At 41.3% G+C, this 17,366-nt stretch overlaps 1 protein-coding gene across 10 annotated transcripts in view; it reads right to left on the bottom strand.

Moving 5' to 3' along the window:
• rbfox3 (RNA binding protein, fox-1 homolog (C. elegans) 3) overlaps window positions 1-17,366 on the bottom strand; it is a 548,753-nt gene that overhangs the window by 73,998 nt on the left and 457,389 nt on the right. For 7 of the 10 annotated variants that reach the window (XM_015379413.1, XM_015379417.1, XM_015379422.1 and 4 more), the window contains one exon: window positions 653-955. In XM_015379413.1, coding sequence (XP_015234899.1) covers window positions 653-955 — 303 coding nt within the window. The remainder of the gene's footprint in view (window positions 1-652; window positions 956-17,366) is intronic. The other 3 variants (XM_015379419.1, XM_015379420.1, XM_015379421.1) reach the window with 1 other exon arrangement.

The following is a 17,366-nucleotide window of genomic DNA, read 5'->3' as shown; positions in this document are numbered from 1 at the left end:
CAACGCTGCCAGTTCTGTTAGCTCTACGCCTGCCGAAGACACAGACGTCCATCCCCGTGAACACTGGGACGCAACTCAATGGTAAAGGAAACGATTCCGATTTCTGATTTCAACCGTTGCGTATATTAGCTGCGACGTATGAATCAAGATGCTATGACCGAAAAAATTTGATTGACAGATGATCGTTGATATATGATTGGATGAATTTAGGTGTTCAGGCTGACGTAGAACTAACTGGCCTGAATAAGATAACGAAAAAACAACAGACTTTGAGACAGGATTTCATTTTAAATAGAAATTTTCTAAATTTTGGGATAATGTGGTCTGATAAAGAACACATTTATATACACATTTAAGCCAGAATGATTTGAAATTTAAATGACTTCCCTACGACTTTAAAGGTTTGCCTTTTTGCTGATATGTTTATTTAGTGAGATGCACCTCCACATCTGCAACCCTGGAATTTTCTGGAAACAGAACGGGTTCCCTCTGCGCTAAAGTTCAGAAATATTTCCAGGCAGAGGCTGTGAACAATCGAACTTGTGAATTTTTACCCCCTTATCAGTTTATCTCAGATTTTTAGTCAGTAGCACAAAAAGAATCACAAACAGTCAATCATAACATGAAAGGTATAAAGAAGAATATATTTTACTTGCTGACTGCATGTTGAGAACAGTGTTTGCAGGTGATGGAGGGCACTGACCGGTGCGGTCGTGGTGGCGGTGATGGTGGGCGTGCTGTTGTCAGTGCCGGCCGGCTCGCTGTGCGTCTGTGTGGGCGTGTACAGGGTCATGGCGTGCTCGGGCACCCGGCTCTGCCCGGTGTAGTCCTGCGTCGGGAGCGGGTGCGGTGCCGCAAACTCTGCAGGGATGCCATTCTGTGGGGGAGGCGGGTACTGAGCTGGGGTGTAGGGCTGGGCCATCGCTTCAGGAGGGTTGGTGGCCTCTTGGTTACCCTGAGAGAAACACACAGCAGGAGGGGAGAGAAAGTTAAAGCTAAAGCACTTTGTTAGGCTAACATGAGCAGCATTAAAAGGCATGAAGGTTCCACCCCCGAGACTGAAGGGGCAAACGGGAGGGTTGCCTTCAGAGCCGAGAAGAAGCAGCCATCATATCACGTCTCAGCTTACATTAGAGGAATCCTTGATCATCGCTAATGAACATAGTTTACATTGTTGGGAGCAGCTTCCAGTCGGAGGGCCGCGAGTCCGGGGGAATCTCAAAGCACAAGAGGAAAGATCAATTAATTGATCAAATTTTGATTAGGCCCTTTGATTTCAGTGACAGGTCTGTTAAACCAGCAGCTGCTCCCTGGCTTTCATACTTCCAGCAGCAGAAAGCTGCGTCTCACTCTGCTGCCTCTCACTATGCCTGCCCCTCTTCTTGTCTCAGGTTAGTGGGTCAGACTTACAGAAAAAAAAAGCTTTAAAGTCAGGTTTCATGGTTTTTTTATTCCTGGAAACATTCATTTTTAAGCTTTTCCAAAATCGGCTTAAAAAGAGTAAAGATGTTTGATTTCATGGTAGGGCTGGGCAATTAATTGCATTTGCAATATGATCACAATTTACAAAAATGCAATTTTAAAAATCGCAGAAGCACAACTTTTTTTAATCACACTCTATTTAAAAACATTAAGACACTAAATTTCAAACTCCAATGGGGTTAAAATGCTCCGAGTGGGTTAGGTGTCACACAGAAAAGTATCAGATTCATGCAGGCAAGAAGAAGTAAGCAGTTTTTTCACAAAAACATTACAGTAAAGTCCTGTAATTATGGATTTTTGGGCAAACGAGCATTGAAAAACTGAATGCTTGGGCCGAAACATCGACAAGGAAAAAATAAAATCGCAATTTAGGTTTTCGGGAAAATCGTTCAGCTTTAATTTCCTTGTTCAGTTTTTATTCCATCTGGATGTAGTTTCAATGATTGCTTCAAACATTTAAAGCAACACTGCAAATGTTAGCCACTAGGGGTGCTAGAACTGTAAACTTTTTGTTTAGCACCCCGCAAAAAATGTTAAACTACATAAGTCATTTTTTCTTTAAAAAAAACTGAATTTCTTCTTGAATTGAGGAGGAAAGTGAGTCATTTTTACCAATGGAACAAGAGAATTTACATTTAAAATAAGGAAAACAATTGCATTGTCTTATTTCTGTGTATATTTTCTAATTATCTTATTCCAAGAGTGAAAATACTCATCCCCTTGGCAAACTATCTCATTTACCTACTCAAGTTAAGGGTAAATACACTTAATTTAAGACATTTTTACTTATTTCTAGATAATTTTTCCAGTGCAGTGTCACTACACTGCAAAAAACATCTAGAAATAAGTAAAAAAAATGTCTTAAATTAAGTGTATTTACCCTTAATTTAAGCAGGAAAATGAGATGATTTGCCAATGGAATGAGTATTTTTATTCCTAAAATAAGATAATTAGATAATATACACTTGACATAAGACAAAACAATTGTTTTTTTTCTTATTTTAAATGTAAATTGTCTTGTTCTATTGGCAAAGTGTCTCACTTACCTCCTCAATTCAAGAAAAAATGCACTTATTTTGAACATAAATGTCCTGGAAGCACGATCGTCCGTTTCCATAAATAATGTAATTATGGTCTAAAATTACTTATTTCTATCCTTAACTCACTAAAGAATACTAATACACAACTTAAAAAAAAGTTTTATGAATTTTCTGATACATTTTTGATTTTTTATGCATTTTCTCCGTTTACCTGCTTTACTGACGTCATCATGGGACATGCTCAGAGCAGAGCGGCAAAATATGAAACAACCATGTCAATCTGCAGTTTAGTTGTTTCTGCCTTTAAATAAGAGACTATATACCATCAGTTTATCAAGATAGGAAAACATAAAACGTCAAAAAGACTAGATTTATTTTTAAATCCAAAGCCAAAAAAGTTAGCCACCGGAAGTAGCATAGGATCCCAGATCAGGCACAGAGGGATAAAACAAAAAGGATTTTTATGCATTTATTTTCTTAGTAAATACATTATTAACATTTAACACATTATAATTTAGTACTCTCACTATTTTTGGGGAGGAAAAAAACATAATTTTTACTAAATAAAATCAAAGGGTGACCCAGATGTATGTCTGGATGAGACCGAGACCAGCAGGCCGAGGTGTCAATAAGTACAGAGTATGCCCGGCTTTAGAGGAAAAAAACCAGGAGGACGATTGTTGAACAAGCCGCACTACCATGGGCAGAGTTTTTGGGGGGGCACTGTCCCCCCTGGTGGCCTGAAACATGTAATGACATAAAGTCAAGGAAATGGCAAAATATATATGTTAAAAATATATAAGTAATGATATTTGCAATGTTTTGATTAAAATACATGCAAGTATGAAATTAATACGAATCCTAGTACATTTTTGTAATAGATTTATTTTTCTGCAATCATGTGACATAATGACGTTGACTACTGTTTCCGTCCGCTACAATGGAAAAAATGGAAATCTAGATTAGTCATTTCTTTCCTAAAATAAGTGCATTTTTTCTTGAATTGAGGAGGTAAGTGAGACACTTTGCCAATGGAACAAGACAATTTACATCTAAAATAAGAAAAACACAAATTAATTGTCTTATATCAAGTGTATATTATCTGATTACCTTATTTTAAGTGTAAAAATCCTCATTCCACTGGCAAATCATCTTATTTACCTACTTGAATTAAGGGTAAATACACTTAATTTAAGATATTTTGACTTATTTCTAGATCGTTTTTGCAGTGTACTTGGTGGTTTCCCTCTCATTATCAATCTCGCTAGCCTGTACATAAATGTTAAAGCATACAATTGCCTCATGTAAGTGAGTGAAAACTGCAAATGGATATTCAACATTTTTAAAACATCCCATGACCTCTGCCAACAACCTGCAAGAATTCGAACCAGAGCCAGTACACTGGAAAAAAATCGAAATCTAGACAAGTCATCTTTTCTTTAATAAAATGCATTCGTTCTTAGATTAAGGAGCTAAAATAGACATTTTGCACTTAAAATAAGAAAACATAACAACATTGTCTTATTTCAAGTGTATTTTATCTAATTATCTTACTTTAAGAGTAAAAATGCCCATTCCATTGGCAAACTATCTCATTTACCTACTCAAATTACAGGTAAATATACTTAATTTAAGATATTTTTACTTATTTTTAGATTGTTTTTTCAGTGTACCAACAAATGTTGATCTGGAAACACCTGGGGTAAGACTTTCTTTAAATGAATACTCCTAGCAACTACGTTGTACTGTATACAGTAATGTAACAACTTATGTTGAAAATTGTCTAATTGTCTAATAATGTTATCAAACATTAAGGCTGATATTTGTCAAAGCCATGACGCATACAGGTATGCGCAGAAATATGTTAGAAGGTTGGAAAGAAAGGAGAACAATAAGAAAAGATAAAGTCATGTTCTGTTTTTGTTGGATTTAACTAGTCAACAATAATGTTCTGCTCTTTAAATGTACAAATCAGTTTAATTCATGTTTTTTTATTTTATTATTTTACTTCAACATCAGTAAATCTTCCCAATAAATGGATTTTATAATCCAGCAGCATGAAGGAATTCTTTTTAAGCTTGTTGTGTAGTTATGGACCAGAATCCATCCACAAAGTTTTGATTACATTCTCATTTAAATGTTATTCTTTTATGCTGACTCAGAAACTTTTATTAAAGATAACACTTTTCCCCCCTTAAGCTGCTGAAGTCTTACAGCTGCTCCCATATGCTGCCAGAACTCCCAGTATGGGGTATGTGCACCACATGTTCCCACCCCCCCCTCCTCGCCTTCTCCACTCCTGACTTTAGTGATAGATGGGCCCTCGCACCGAGGCGGTTTCACAGCCCCTTTGTCTCGTGTGGATGCTTGGGATGATGAGCTGCAGAAATAATGGACTTTTCCGGCTTGTGCACATTGTTAAACTGGGTAATGGCTGGACTACAGAAGTGCGTGTCTTATTGTTTGCGAAGCACTAGTCTCTGAGAATTCGGCCTAATGAGCAGAACGGTGATATCAGTGCTGCTGGAGCGGATATCCATCCCCGGCATTAAAAACACTCAGAGAAAAAGGTGAGACAATAACAGCACAATCCAATAACAACCCCCTGCAAATACCCTCAATCAAATTTACAGATACAGATCATGCGAGCGCGACGCATAACTCTTTTGATAAGAGAGGAGGAGGGAAAAGAAGCAGCCAGAAGTGAGGGCTTTATGAGTGGCAAAAAACAATAACGGTAAACAGATAGAGAAGTTTCTGTCTGTTCCTTTACAAGGCGGCTGCGGATGGTGAGATAGGAGATAAATGGGTTTTATTCCTCTCTTCTTTTATTTTGCTGCAGCGGTTTTTTGGCCTCTGCCTGCAGATTTCTGCAGAAAGCTCGATCTGGTCAGGAAGCTTTAATGAGAGGAAGCAGAGCAACACTCTGCTGTAAATGTAGTGGAAATAATTCTGCTGTGACGTGTTGGCAAACAAAAGCTCGGCCTAAACTGCGCTTTGCCAATTAACCAAATGCTCCATTATCTAGATGAAAAAAAAGCCTTAAGAGGAGCTGACCAGCCTCCTGCCAGGCGGACCCTCACTCCTGCACAACCTAAACACTCCCCCCCCTCTAATTTTTATTACTCTGTATTTCCATCTCCTCTGTCTCTCCCTCAATCCTCCTCCCCCTCCTTTCCCTTTATGCTCATCTCTTCCTCCCTCCCTCTCTTTTTATGCAGAAACTTTTTTAATCTCTACCCCTGTGTGCTCTACTTTTTCTCTGCCTCCAGTCATGGCATTATATAACACACTTGCAGTGCAGGGCATCCTAATTCAAGGAAGCTCTTGATGTTGGCAAATTTCAACTTCTAAGCGCCCATTTTAAAAGGAGAATGGGGTTTGGTACCTCAAAAAAAAAAAAAAAAAGGATGCACCTCCCGGTAGGAGAGCTCAAAGTACCACCGGATCCTGTGTCCTCCTTTAAAGCCGTCAACGATTCGACAGTCCGGCAGAGGCAAAGAGCTCTGCAGCTCCGGAAACAAGACAAAGCTGCTGCGTTTGTACATCAAACAGCGTTCCCGTCATTAAAGAGATCAAAGCTGCAGGTATTTCTTTTATTTAGTCACTGTCAACACACCTGCCCTCGAAACGCTGTCGGTGATTTTTAAGAATTGAAAAGAGAAAAGGGGCGTCCACCTATGCTGAGGCTGCCCACACATCCAAACCAGCTTCCAGGTTCAGCTTCTGTGTTCTGCATCTAGAAAAACGATCCCTACCAAGGCCTTGCAACGCCATCCGGCTATGCAGAGCCGGTGTTCTGTCAGACCAGCATACCTATTGTAAATACGCATTCGCAAGACGTCAGATTTATGTTTATTCCTTTAGTTTATTACGAAAAATACACTTTAAACTACTTCAACGCTTCAAAAAAGACCAAAAACTAAGTAATTAAATTGTTTTTTTGTACATGACTAAAGGGAAACGCGCCCATTGAGGTAGTTTACAGTGTATTTTTTATACAAAACTAAAGGGATAAACAGGTATTGACTATGGGTATTTTGGTCTGCTGGATCATGTCCTGGCCCCTGTACTTAAGACATAATACTAAAAGAAATTCTAATTATGAGATGCGCTGGAACAGACATGGTTTCTGATGGGTCCTTCGGATCCATTTCATTTTTTTCTGTAAAACAATTATGTATTACTAATTATTTAAAAAGAATAAGGTGATAGCTTCAGTGGTATTGAGATAGGATACTAGTTTTCTAGCCTGGGTGCCATTCCGAACTTAGTCCCGCCCCGTAGTAGCGCGAGTATGATCGCACAATATCTGGCGGGCCAATCAAATTGTCAGGGCGGGCTTTAAACGATGATGGACAGATGATCAAGAGTAACGTAATCAACCACGTCACCAAAGCGCGCTTGGGTGACAACAACAATGGCTGCCGCCGGAGAGTTGAGGTGAATAGATTCTGCTATTAGGTCTGTTCTAGAAGATATCGACAGCAAATTAATTTTAAAAGAGGAACAGAGAAACGCGATCAAGGCTCATCTTCTTATTCTAGGCGTGCAACTGCACGCTTTGATTTTTGTTGACAACAACTATGCATCGCTTAACATACGTCACGCACTCCGTTCCTCTTATTGGTTGTAGGTCTATCCAATTGAGTGCAGAGGCATTTTTTTTCCTGGTTCGTTCGAAACACGCCCCATAATCACAGCTCTATGGAGCAGCATCAGACTCATTCTGACTAGAATGGAGTAGGACTACGTCTTTTTTTACGTCTAGTTTTTACCATATTTTGGGAAATTCTCGCCTATTTTGCAAACCCAAATGGAAAAGCAAATAACTTAGGCAAATAACTTAGACTTAGGGACCTTTTAAAATTTCACTCTGTATCCAGAAGCTTACGATCAAATAATCAGCTATTACTGACAGTCCCTCGGACCCGACTTAAGAGGAAAGGAGATCGGGCTTTTTCAGTTGTTGCTCCAATTTTATGGAACAATTTACCTTTTCAAATTAAATCTGCCCACAGCCTGGATCATTTTAAATCGCTTCTTAAAACTCATTTTTATTCTTTGGCATTTACTTGAAGTGTTTTGATAATCTGTTTTTATTAATTAGTACTATTGTTTGTTCTGTACAGCACTTTGGTGCAGTTTTATACCTGTTTTTAAAGTGCTATATAAATAAATTTGACATTGACATTGACATTAGGCACTGTAAGCCCAAATTAATTGTATGATACATTATTTGAAAGTTAACACCTAGTTTCAGAATATTGGGTGAGTAAAACACAGCCCAGTTGCATCAGTTCAAACACGACTCAAAGTTGTTTTTTTTATCCATGAATTTAATAACAGCAGTAATAAAGACATGCTTGCTTCTTGTTGCTGCTTTGTCATGTTTACATTTTGACATGCTGCTACGTCTGTGTTATTTGTGCTTTGCGGCTCGCTGTGTCCATAAAAGGATCTTATTGGTTGAATTGTGGAGAATGGGTTGAATGGAAAACTTTAACTGAGAAGTAATGTTGAGCAGTATTGTAAGTTACATTTTATAGGCTGGGCCTTACTATAGTTCTGTGCATTCTGCCAATTTTTTTAAGTGACTCGTGGAAGATCCAGGAAATTTTAAGTTTATAGTTACTTATGCCATTCAAACCTGATTTGTGCATTTGAAAAATTGAGCTAAATAAGTGAGGACTGAGAACATTTTGTTTTTTTTTAATTCTCTTCTGGATTGTGAAGAAAAGTATTCATACACTGGAAAAAATCAAAATCTAGAGAAGTCATTTTTTCTTAAAATAGGTGCATTTGTACTTGGATTGAGAAGGTAAAAGAGATATTTTGCCAACGGAGCAAGACAATTTACATTTTAAATTAGAAAACACAATTGCATTGTCTTATTTCAAGTCCATTTTATCTAAATATCTTATTTTAAGAGTAAAAATACTCATTCCATTGGCAAACTATCTCATTTATCTACTCAAATTAAGGGTAAATACACTTCATTTAAGAAATTTTTACTTATTTCTAGATCGTTTTTCCAGTGAAGAAAACTGTAATTATAAATTCCTAAATTATGAATGTATATTGACCTAATATTCCAGATAATACACTGCAAAAATGATCTAAAAATGAGTAAAAAAAGTCTAAAAGTAAATGTTTTTACCCTTAATTTGAGTAGGTAAATAAGATGATTTGCCAATGGAATGAGTATTTTAACTCTCAAAATAAGATACATAGATATTATACACTTGAAATAAGACAATGCAATAGTGTTTTCTTATTTTAAATGTAAATTGTCTTGTTCCATTGGCAAAGTGTCTCACTTACCTACTTAATTCAACAAAAAATGCACTTAATTTAAGAAAAAATGACTTATTGAGATTTACATTTTTTGCAGTGTAGCTTTATTTGATCTTTTAGTTATATAGCTACGGTATTCGAGTTGCTTTTTTGCTATGCTAAGGGATTTTTATTTAGATTTTAACGATAATCCAAATGAACATTTTCAAGCAAAAGTAAATAGTTTCAGTTGGAAGATTTTAATTTTTAATTAAACCTCATTGAATGGAAATTTCTGGAACATTTAGTCTAGAACCGGCGTTCTCTCCACATTGCTTTGAGGTGCACGCACTGTGATGCGTACATTATGATGGAGTCATGAAGCCTTATATTCATCTTCTCATTGATGCTGCTTTGTGTCTGCCAGGCAAAAAAGGGAAAGTGCAACACCACCTGATCAATACAGCAAGAAAAATAATGATCTACACACTGAAAAGAAAATGAAATTCCAGGAATATTGTTCTTCTTGTCCTCCATTAATAACAATTAGATCCTTGTCGAGCGAGGTGATGCGCGACGTGACGGAAATCGCCTTCTCTTCACATAAACATGTTGTGAAGGGAATTGAGCTGAAATGTTTGGTTTGTTTTCAGGTAATCCTTCCGTCCGGTAATGAAACGCAGCACCTTTTAGAGCTTTATTCTGTCTTCTTTCATTGAGGCGAAGCTCCTAGTTTGGCTTTCTTGTTTCTGACATCCTCACTAATTTGATCGTTGGTAGGTTTCTAAGCGTCTGTGAAGTTGTTTGCAGCTCGGTTCTGCAAATCTGTCCAAATCTGTCCCTGTGAGGTGGGGGTAAGATCGGCCCTCCTCATACAGTAACTGGTCGAGACCCTGGAAAAAGGACACAAAACCAAGTGACATGTGCAGCCTCCCTGCCTGCAGCTCCGCATCGGAGACAGAGAAGTGGTAAAGTGCTTCAGCACCATGTCGCTGGCTTTTCAAAGGGCAGTAGAGGCAAAAGCAAGGAGGCGGAGAGTACAGGCCTCATTAGTGAAACACAAAGTAACACTGCCTCTCGTATGATCTTCGCCTTCCTCTGATGTATGTGACAAACGAGTTATTCGACTGGAAATGAACTGGGAGAAAAAAAAAAAAAAAAGGCCCATGCAAATCAGTGGAGCCGAGCTCGTCCCGGTGCGGCCTTTTTCGCCGGGCCCCGCCGAACATCCTCAGCGCCTAATGAAAAGCCCTCTGACAAAGCAGTTAGGTACGCTCCACATCTCATTCTCCCGGAAAAGATTGCTACGGCTGCAGTATGAATCGTTCTGTTGGCGGCGTTCTCTACCTGCGGACCTGTTTATGGGAGAAGAGCAGCTCCCTTTGCGACGCTTTAATGCCCTCCTTACATGGCCCGGAGCCACGAGCCGCCTAAACCTCATCTCCACGGGCACAATGACGGAGAGCAAAGGCAGGCAGAGAGAGCAGCCCTTATCGATCTGCCATCCTTTCCTACCCTCAATCTCTCCCTTCACTCCTTCTATTACTGAAGAGCACAATAAAAACACTATCTCTAATCTTAAGCACTCTGCCTGTGTAAAATTGGATTGGAAACCCTTACTTAAGGAGATCACTTCTGGAGTGGAGTTTTTGATTTTACAGTCTGCATCAGGAGCCAGAGAGGTCAGAGAGGGGGGGGGGGCTGAGGATGCCTGTCTCCCAGACACTTTGACTGGTGTTAACCCCCGCTGCACATGGTCAAACCATCACTCCATCTCAGCAGGTGCAACGTCCTGGATGCTCGCCAGCGCCCCGTGATCCTCTTTAGTGGAGACGCCCAAATACGGGGAGGAATTCATAACATGAGTGCTGCGCTGACTCATACATGCGACGGCGGGTCAAAGAGGAACGCAAAGGCAAAAAATACGGCGGCAGACTAATTGCGTTGCTTGAATCCGGAGGGAAATCATTCAGATGGGAGCAGGCTGATCAATCTCGGTAATAGGGGATGTGATGGAGTGGGCAGCTTTATAGCTGGAAGCATTTCTCAGGGCTCTCTACCAACACATGCTTCCATGGAGAACACAAGCAGACAAACTTCGAATTACAGGTGGCAGCATTTTCTTAAGTGGAACCTAAGCTGCTTGGCGCCAGAAAATTTCGTTGTTCTCCAAAAGGGTTGGCAAGACAAGGCTCATTTCGGTTTTAATGACCGGCTGACAGTGATGCTGGCAAACTGGTGCGAAATCCTGCAGGGCCGTCACGGAGCGCACCGCGAGCGGGGTTGGGTTGATGCAACACAAACGAAACACTGAGCGGTTTTCAGCCGACTACATGAAAGCCTCTGGTTGTCCCCAGCTCCGGCGCTGACGCTCGGTTAATTGTAGCCCCGCACGCCGACAGCCGGGGCGAAAAAAGACGGCCTGAGATGATTCCTGTAGGCAACTGGCATTCATTTTGTCTTGAAGGCGCGTAGCTGGGTCCATTTTAATTAGGAGAGCCACATGATCTTATTGCACGTCTCTATGTTTATGCTCACCAGAGGCTGCAGCATGTGTTAATTACTACCACATGCCACACTGAGAGTCCAAGGTGAGCCAGGAGAGGGAAATGGAGAGGAGGTAAACAACAACAAGGAAACAAAACAGATTCGTATGATGAGCTGCATATTTGAGACAGCGGCTATTCCCCTCCTCCAAGTCGACCAATTACAGCAACGCAAGAGAGAAAGTACTGGCGCGGAGAAGCAGCCCAATTTAATGCAGATTCACCTCCACTAGCGACACAACACAAGGCAAACCCCCCCCCCCCAAATGTAGGTTTATGATTTCAAATAGGCTCTGGAGCAGGTTATTGTTTTGTCTCACATTTCCTTCCCTGTAAACTCCCTTCTTTCCATTTTTCCATCTCATTTGAGGAAAAATCAATTCATGAAAATAAACACCGAGTGTCGAGTCAATTCGGATTGCGTGCATGTCTCCCTGCTGCTTTTTTCGAGGGGCTTAATCGTTTTCACGTGTCACATATGTTTCATCCCCTCTAACCTGATTTTTCCTCGTTATTGGGAGCACTTATTTTCTCCACGGCCTCGGATGGAGGTATTAGAAAGAGTTCATTTTCTCTCCAATCCCTTGATGATTTCTTCATTACGCCGCAGCCGAGGCGCTGCGCTGCGAAAGCCTCGCCACGAGATGGGACCGCTCTTTGCGGCGCGACTGCGAGTGTTACTATACCTCAGAGACGCTGCAGCGCCTCTTAATAAACATAGCAGACAGAGGATCACTTTGAACTCCGGTGACATGTAATGAACCTGTCTGTCTCAGCCCCACGGTGCTGTCTGGGCTCCGGCTCGGCGTGGTAAAAACGCAGATAAATAAATAAAGGAAAACAGAACCAAATAAAGCCTGCAGGCCCTGTGAAAAAGCCATCAGTTCCACTTGGTTAGACTCACAGCGTTTTGCCAACACCATAAGAGGAGATAATTGTCGGTTTCAGTGCTGATGCCTCTTTTGTTGCATAACAGATATTTACATCTGGGACTAATTACTTCACACTGGGTGTCAAAAAACTGTGGATTAACTTATGGGATGCATCCTTTTTGGTTTTAGACTTGGAGAGAAAAGACAAGATGCACTCGTTTGACCTCGGTGGATCAAACCGCAATCGTTTTTAACGCCTTTTCTTCTAAAAACTGTCAAACTAATAGCAACCTTAAAGTTTGTTAAACCTTTTTTTTGGTTTGTACTATGGTAAATACTCAGATAAAGGTAAAGCTGTTGTCTTCTGGTCATTCGAACCCGTAAATGTGCTCCACCGTGTCGCAACGCCATCCCCTCAGACTATAGATGAGTCTTCCAGGACCCTCAGGGGACGAAATGACAACAGTTGTTTTTGTACCAGCTGATTGTCATGTTAATTCAGCCCCCCCTATCACCCCCCCTCAGTGTGTGAAGGTTACGGTACAGGGGCCAGAGTTCCTCGTGGGGACAAAACGCCATTACTTAAGCATGCAGGAATCTCAACATGACATTCTTTGACCGCTGTGACAAAGGCAAACATATGCAAATGGAGGAGAGTGCCACTCTCATTATGACCCCTGTCAGGGAGAGTTTGACACCTCCCTCTGGACCCCGAGCATGTTCGAGGGGAAGGAAGTGAAGACGGAGCCCCGATAATGACTTAACGCCGGCAGGAAAGCAGGTGGAACTCCTCCTTATCTCTTCCATTCCCTAATTTTGTGTTTACATCTCAAATCTTTCTTTGCCCGTTTCTTTTTTGCTTTTATTTTTGCACTGATAGGAGAGACAGGTTTACAAGAAAGGGGATTCTTTGAAGTGAAGAAGCCTACGACTCGCCGCTGTAGCCAAAGCTCATCTAATCAGGGGCTAATTCCAGTTATTAAGATTTGAGAGATAACTTTGATTCATCACAGTCCATCTACCCCAATCGGTTAATCACTGTCACGCTAAGCTCTTTTTTAGTCATCCTTTTGTTTCCACTCCCTCTGGCGTGCGGGGAAAGGGAATAGGAGGGATAGAAGAAAAGGAAAGGGAGAAGATATTAACAATATTAATGACCCGTGATTCTCGTCTCCTTAATGAGAAGGGTTATTAACTGTGATTATCCATGATGAAACGGTGGTAAATCTCGAAAGCTTGAGAAAACTCGTACAATCACTCGTGTGCTGATTCCCTCCTGTGATGTTTGAGAAGAAAAAAGGTGAGTGGGGGGATAAACAGGAACGCTCGCAGCTGGAAGTCCCGGGAGGAAGGCTAAGACCGTTCAAAGTCCCGGCACCGTTTCAGTTCACAGAGACGCAGCCGAAACACTCAAGTTTTTATTTAACCACCCTCTGCAAAAAAAATAAAAAATAAAAAACACTCTGGCACAGGATGGCCCTCTCCGTCTCTGCCTGGTGCTTAACGAGCGGGCAAACATCGACACCCAGTCGCCCATCTGCTTCTTGACACTGCTGAGTGGCTGTTTGAACACCTATGCTGCTTTTGCCAGATCCCTGATGCAGCGTTTCCCCGGCTCGCCCTTTTTTCATTCCAATTATAGGAAGTTGCATGCCTGTGGAGTCCCTGTCGGCTTCATATGATTCCCTCAACGGAGAGGAGGAGGAGGAGGCGGTGTTGTCTGGTGAATCATTGATGTGAAGTCATACAGTTTCGGTGCAGATGTGTGTGTGTTTGGGGTGGGGTAAAGAAAGGGGTAAGCAACAGACAGATCATCCTGAATTATGCATGTCCGTCCCCCGTGAGGAGTTTTGGGGTTGAGGAAACGGGAACAAGCAACACTCTCTTATCCCCTGAGAGAAATTTGGATAGAAAGGAGTTCAGCGTAGAGGAGTCGGGTCCAACTGATGGCTTCCGACGTCTCTCTTTAACTCGGTGAACTTCTCAAACTGTGACGGTTGTGCCATAACGCAGGACCCGGCGGCCGATCCGCTCAGCGGTTCAGGACACATCGGCGTTTGCGTTTGTTAGACTCCTTAAAAGCATCCCTGGGAATTTTAAGCACGTGAAAGACTCTCCTAAAATTACCCAGCTGGGCCCATTTGGGATAATAATCCCATTTCTACATGCCAGCGCCGCTCTCGTTCTGCGAAATTGGATTGTTTGCATTGCTGACCTGTGGAGCAAGGCACTCTGGGGGGGAAAAAAAAGCAACAGCTTTGAGGCTTTATTAGATTCAATCAGTCTTTCATAAACAAAAGCTCACTTTTGAAAAAAAGGTAGGAAAAATCTTCTAAATGTGGGTAAGCCAGCACTTCGTGGACACACTCCATTTATTTTCCCCAATTAAATCTCTTTAATTGGATTGAGGCCTGGCACCTGGTTTACACTCTGTCAACCACGCAATCCACAATAATTGATGCCAGAGCTGGCGTGCGTGAGAGCGCGCCCCGGCGGTGGGGTGTGCGGCGATGGAGGGGAGGGATTTAGAGCGTGTCTCACTACTCCGCAATTTCACTCTGATCAATTTATCAATGACCCGCCTCGCTGTCCACTGCACCAAGATGGGAAATGCCTCTCCAGGAAGCCGACAGGAACAAGGCATGAGGAAGCACTTTGGGAGAATTAAACACAAGCTCCATGTTTTATCTAGACCTAAAATGTTTTTATTGTTAAGTAAAAAAATAAATAAAATGCTTGATTTCTTACTGAGAGAATCTGCTTCCTTTGATTTAATTAAAACATAATGCAGTAATTAAATCCGGCATAAGAGCACAAACGCGGAAACACACAATAATACAAATCCGAAGAGATGCATCATGGGGCGCTGACAGCACCTTTAAGACACTCTGAGAAACGCCGCCGCCGTACAAATGGAGAGAGGCAGAGAGAGAGCAAGGGGGAGGCCGAGGGAGACCCGACACAGTAAATAAAAATACAATTTCCTCCAGTGACATGCCCATTCTGTTGGAAGCCTGACTCTAATTATTCTAAGCACTTTGAGGGATGGCTTTCCACGGCATTAATCTACGCATCCCACTCGCCCATCCAGAGCCGATGCACTTTTAACTACCCCAGGACGTTTCTGGAAAGTCCAAGTGAAACATCTTCAGGAGGAGGAGATTGACTTTGTGTAGTTATCTGCTGAAAATGCTCTGCCCCAGTGAATCTTTCTCCAAATCTCCCAACAGCGTGCAACAATTTTCATTTTCAATTTCAAATAGCACATCTCTCCTCTGGTAGGGGGTACGAAAAAAAGAGAAGAGAGAACCCTACACGTTGCAGCTCAAAATAAGTTGCTGGATTCTCATTAAAAGATTTGTGTGCATGCCCCCCCTCCCTCCCCAGGGCAGCAAAGCACTCGAAGCTCATTTGAAACTGCAGCGGATCGTTAAATCACCCGGGACCGCTGATCAATCAATGAGCTTATCGATATTCGCCAGAACAGGCTCCTCCCATCGAGGAAGGAGGCCATCTTTGCTCAGAACATGTTGGGGCAAATGGGCTTTTAACATAATAGCTCTGTCCACTTGTGCTGAGTGCATGATTGATGCCGTCCGATGTTTACATGTCGGCGCGCGCTGTAACGGTGATACGCAGCTGGTCGTGTGGTCGGCACTCGCTCTCACACGGTGGGATTTCAAAGACCACGTTCTGCTCATGTTTATCTGAATCAAAGCAAGATCAAACCATCTTTAAGCTTTTTGATAGAAAATGGATGTTTAGCTTTGCTGCAGTGAAGCTTCTTATAAACATTTGCTCCCTCGGTAGATGGATGGGGGGAGATTTTTCCTTCCCAGTTAATCAGCAGCCTCTTATATGATCATTCAAAGCCTTTCTTAAGGCAAAAAAAATTTGAAATATGTTTTTTTCTTTGTTTTTAACCAAAAAACACCAAACCAAGTTGCATCCTTTACATTAAATGTTTCCGTTCAGTATACTGGCAAAAAACCAGAAACCTTTTCCCATTATTCCTTCCTCTGCCTTCTGATTTCCTATCCAACCCCCCCTGTGCCCTTCAGCAAAGCACTTTTACCCAACAACCAGCCGCCTAACCAACCATAGTGAGACTTTGGCCGGCTGAGTGAGAGCACTGCAGGGCGACGCCTGGTAGAGAAGATGCACACTCAGCAGACACGTGGTCGATAGCAATACGTGGGGAGGGGGGTAAAAGAATTAATAAATAAACGAGGAGGACGGAGAAAAAAAACTAGTGGCTCAAAAACATTGATTTGCATTACGGCTGCTTTCTGCTTCCATTCAGCCTCATAATGGAGGATGAGAATCTTCAAGAAAAATAAAAAGGACAACATGGTAGGATACAATGACGTGACATTTTAGTGTTGCTGTATTTGCACGCCTCCCCTCCGCGTTCCGCCGTATCTCAATCAGTGATGGCGTTCTTCTGATGACCATCCTGCTGCACGTCGACTGGCAGGATAATAGAGGCCTGCACATGAAACGAGCTGTTGTTGTTTTCTTATTTCGGCATGTTTTATTCAGTGAAAATCATGCTTTGAATGTGGTTTTATGTTGCTTCTCTGATCAAACTGTAAAGAAATTTATCAAAAGAAAAGAAAAATCTGATTCTTTTGCAAGTGAAAATCTCTGATCTTTTGTTGTTTTTTTATTTGCAGCAGGACGTTCTGTGCTTGTTGAGATATTGGTGTTAAACTATATAAAAAAAAAAGAAATGTGATGCCGTGGATAAAACAATAGGATTCCAAAGCATTAATTTTTATATTTTAGATGAATTATTTAAACTACTTGATGACATAGATGTTATTGTATGGCCAGTAAAAAAATTCTCCAGTCCTCCAAAATATTCAAGTCCTTTCATTGAGTTTTGTATTTGACCACAGTTTCTGCTACTAAGATAGTTTTTAAGCTGCATTTCCGTAAGACACATTCAGATCTCAAACATCCAACGCAAAAAGGATCTAGAAATGGGTAAAAAAAAAAAAACTTTAATTAAGAGTATTTACCCTTAATTTACGTAGATAAATAAAATGATTTTCCAATAGAATGAGTATTTCTACTCATAGTGAGATAATATGCACTTGTACGGAGCCCCTAAAGGGACATGGAGGGGGGGAAAAAAGAACTTTTGC

This window comes from Cyprinodon variegatus, unplaced genomic scaffold, assembly GCF_000732505.1.
Source record: "Cyprinodon variegatus isolate N-32 unplaced genomic scaffold, C_variegatus-1.0 Scaffold191, whole genome shotgun sequence".
NCBI classification, from domain to species: domain Eukaryota; kingdom Metazoa; phylum Chordata; class Actinopteri; order Cyprinodontiformes; family Cyprinodontidae; genus Cyprinodon; species Cyprinodon variegatus.
This window is presented reverse-complemented; position numbering and strand designations above follow the sequence as displayed.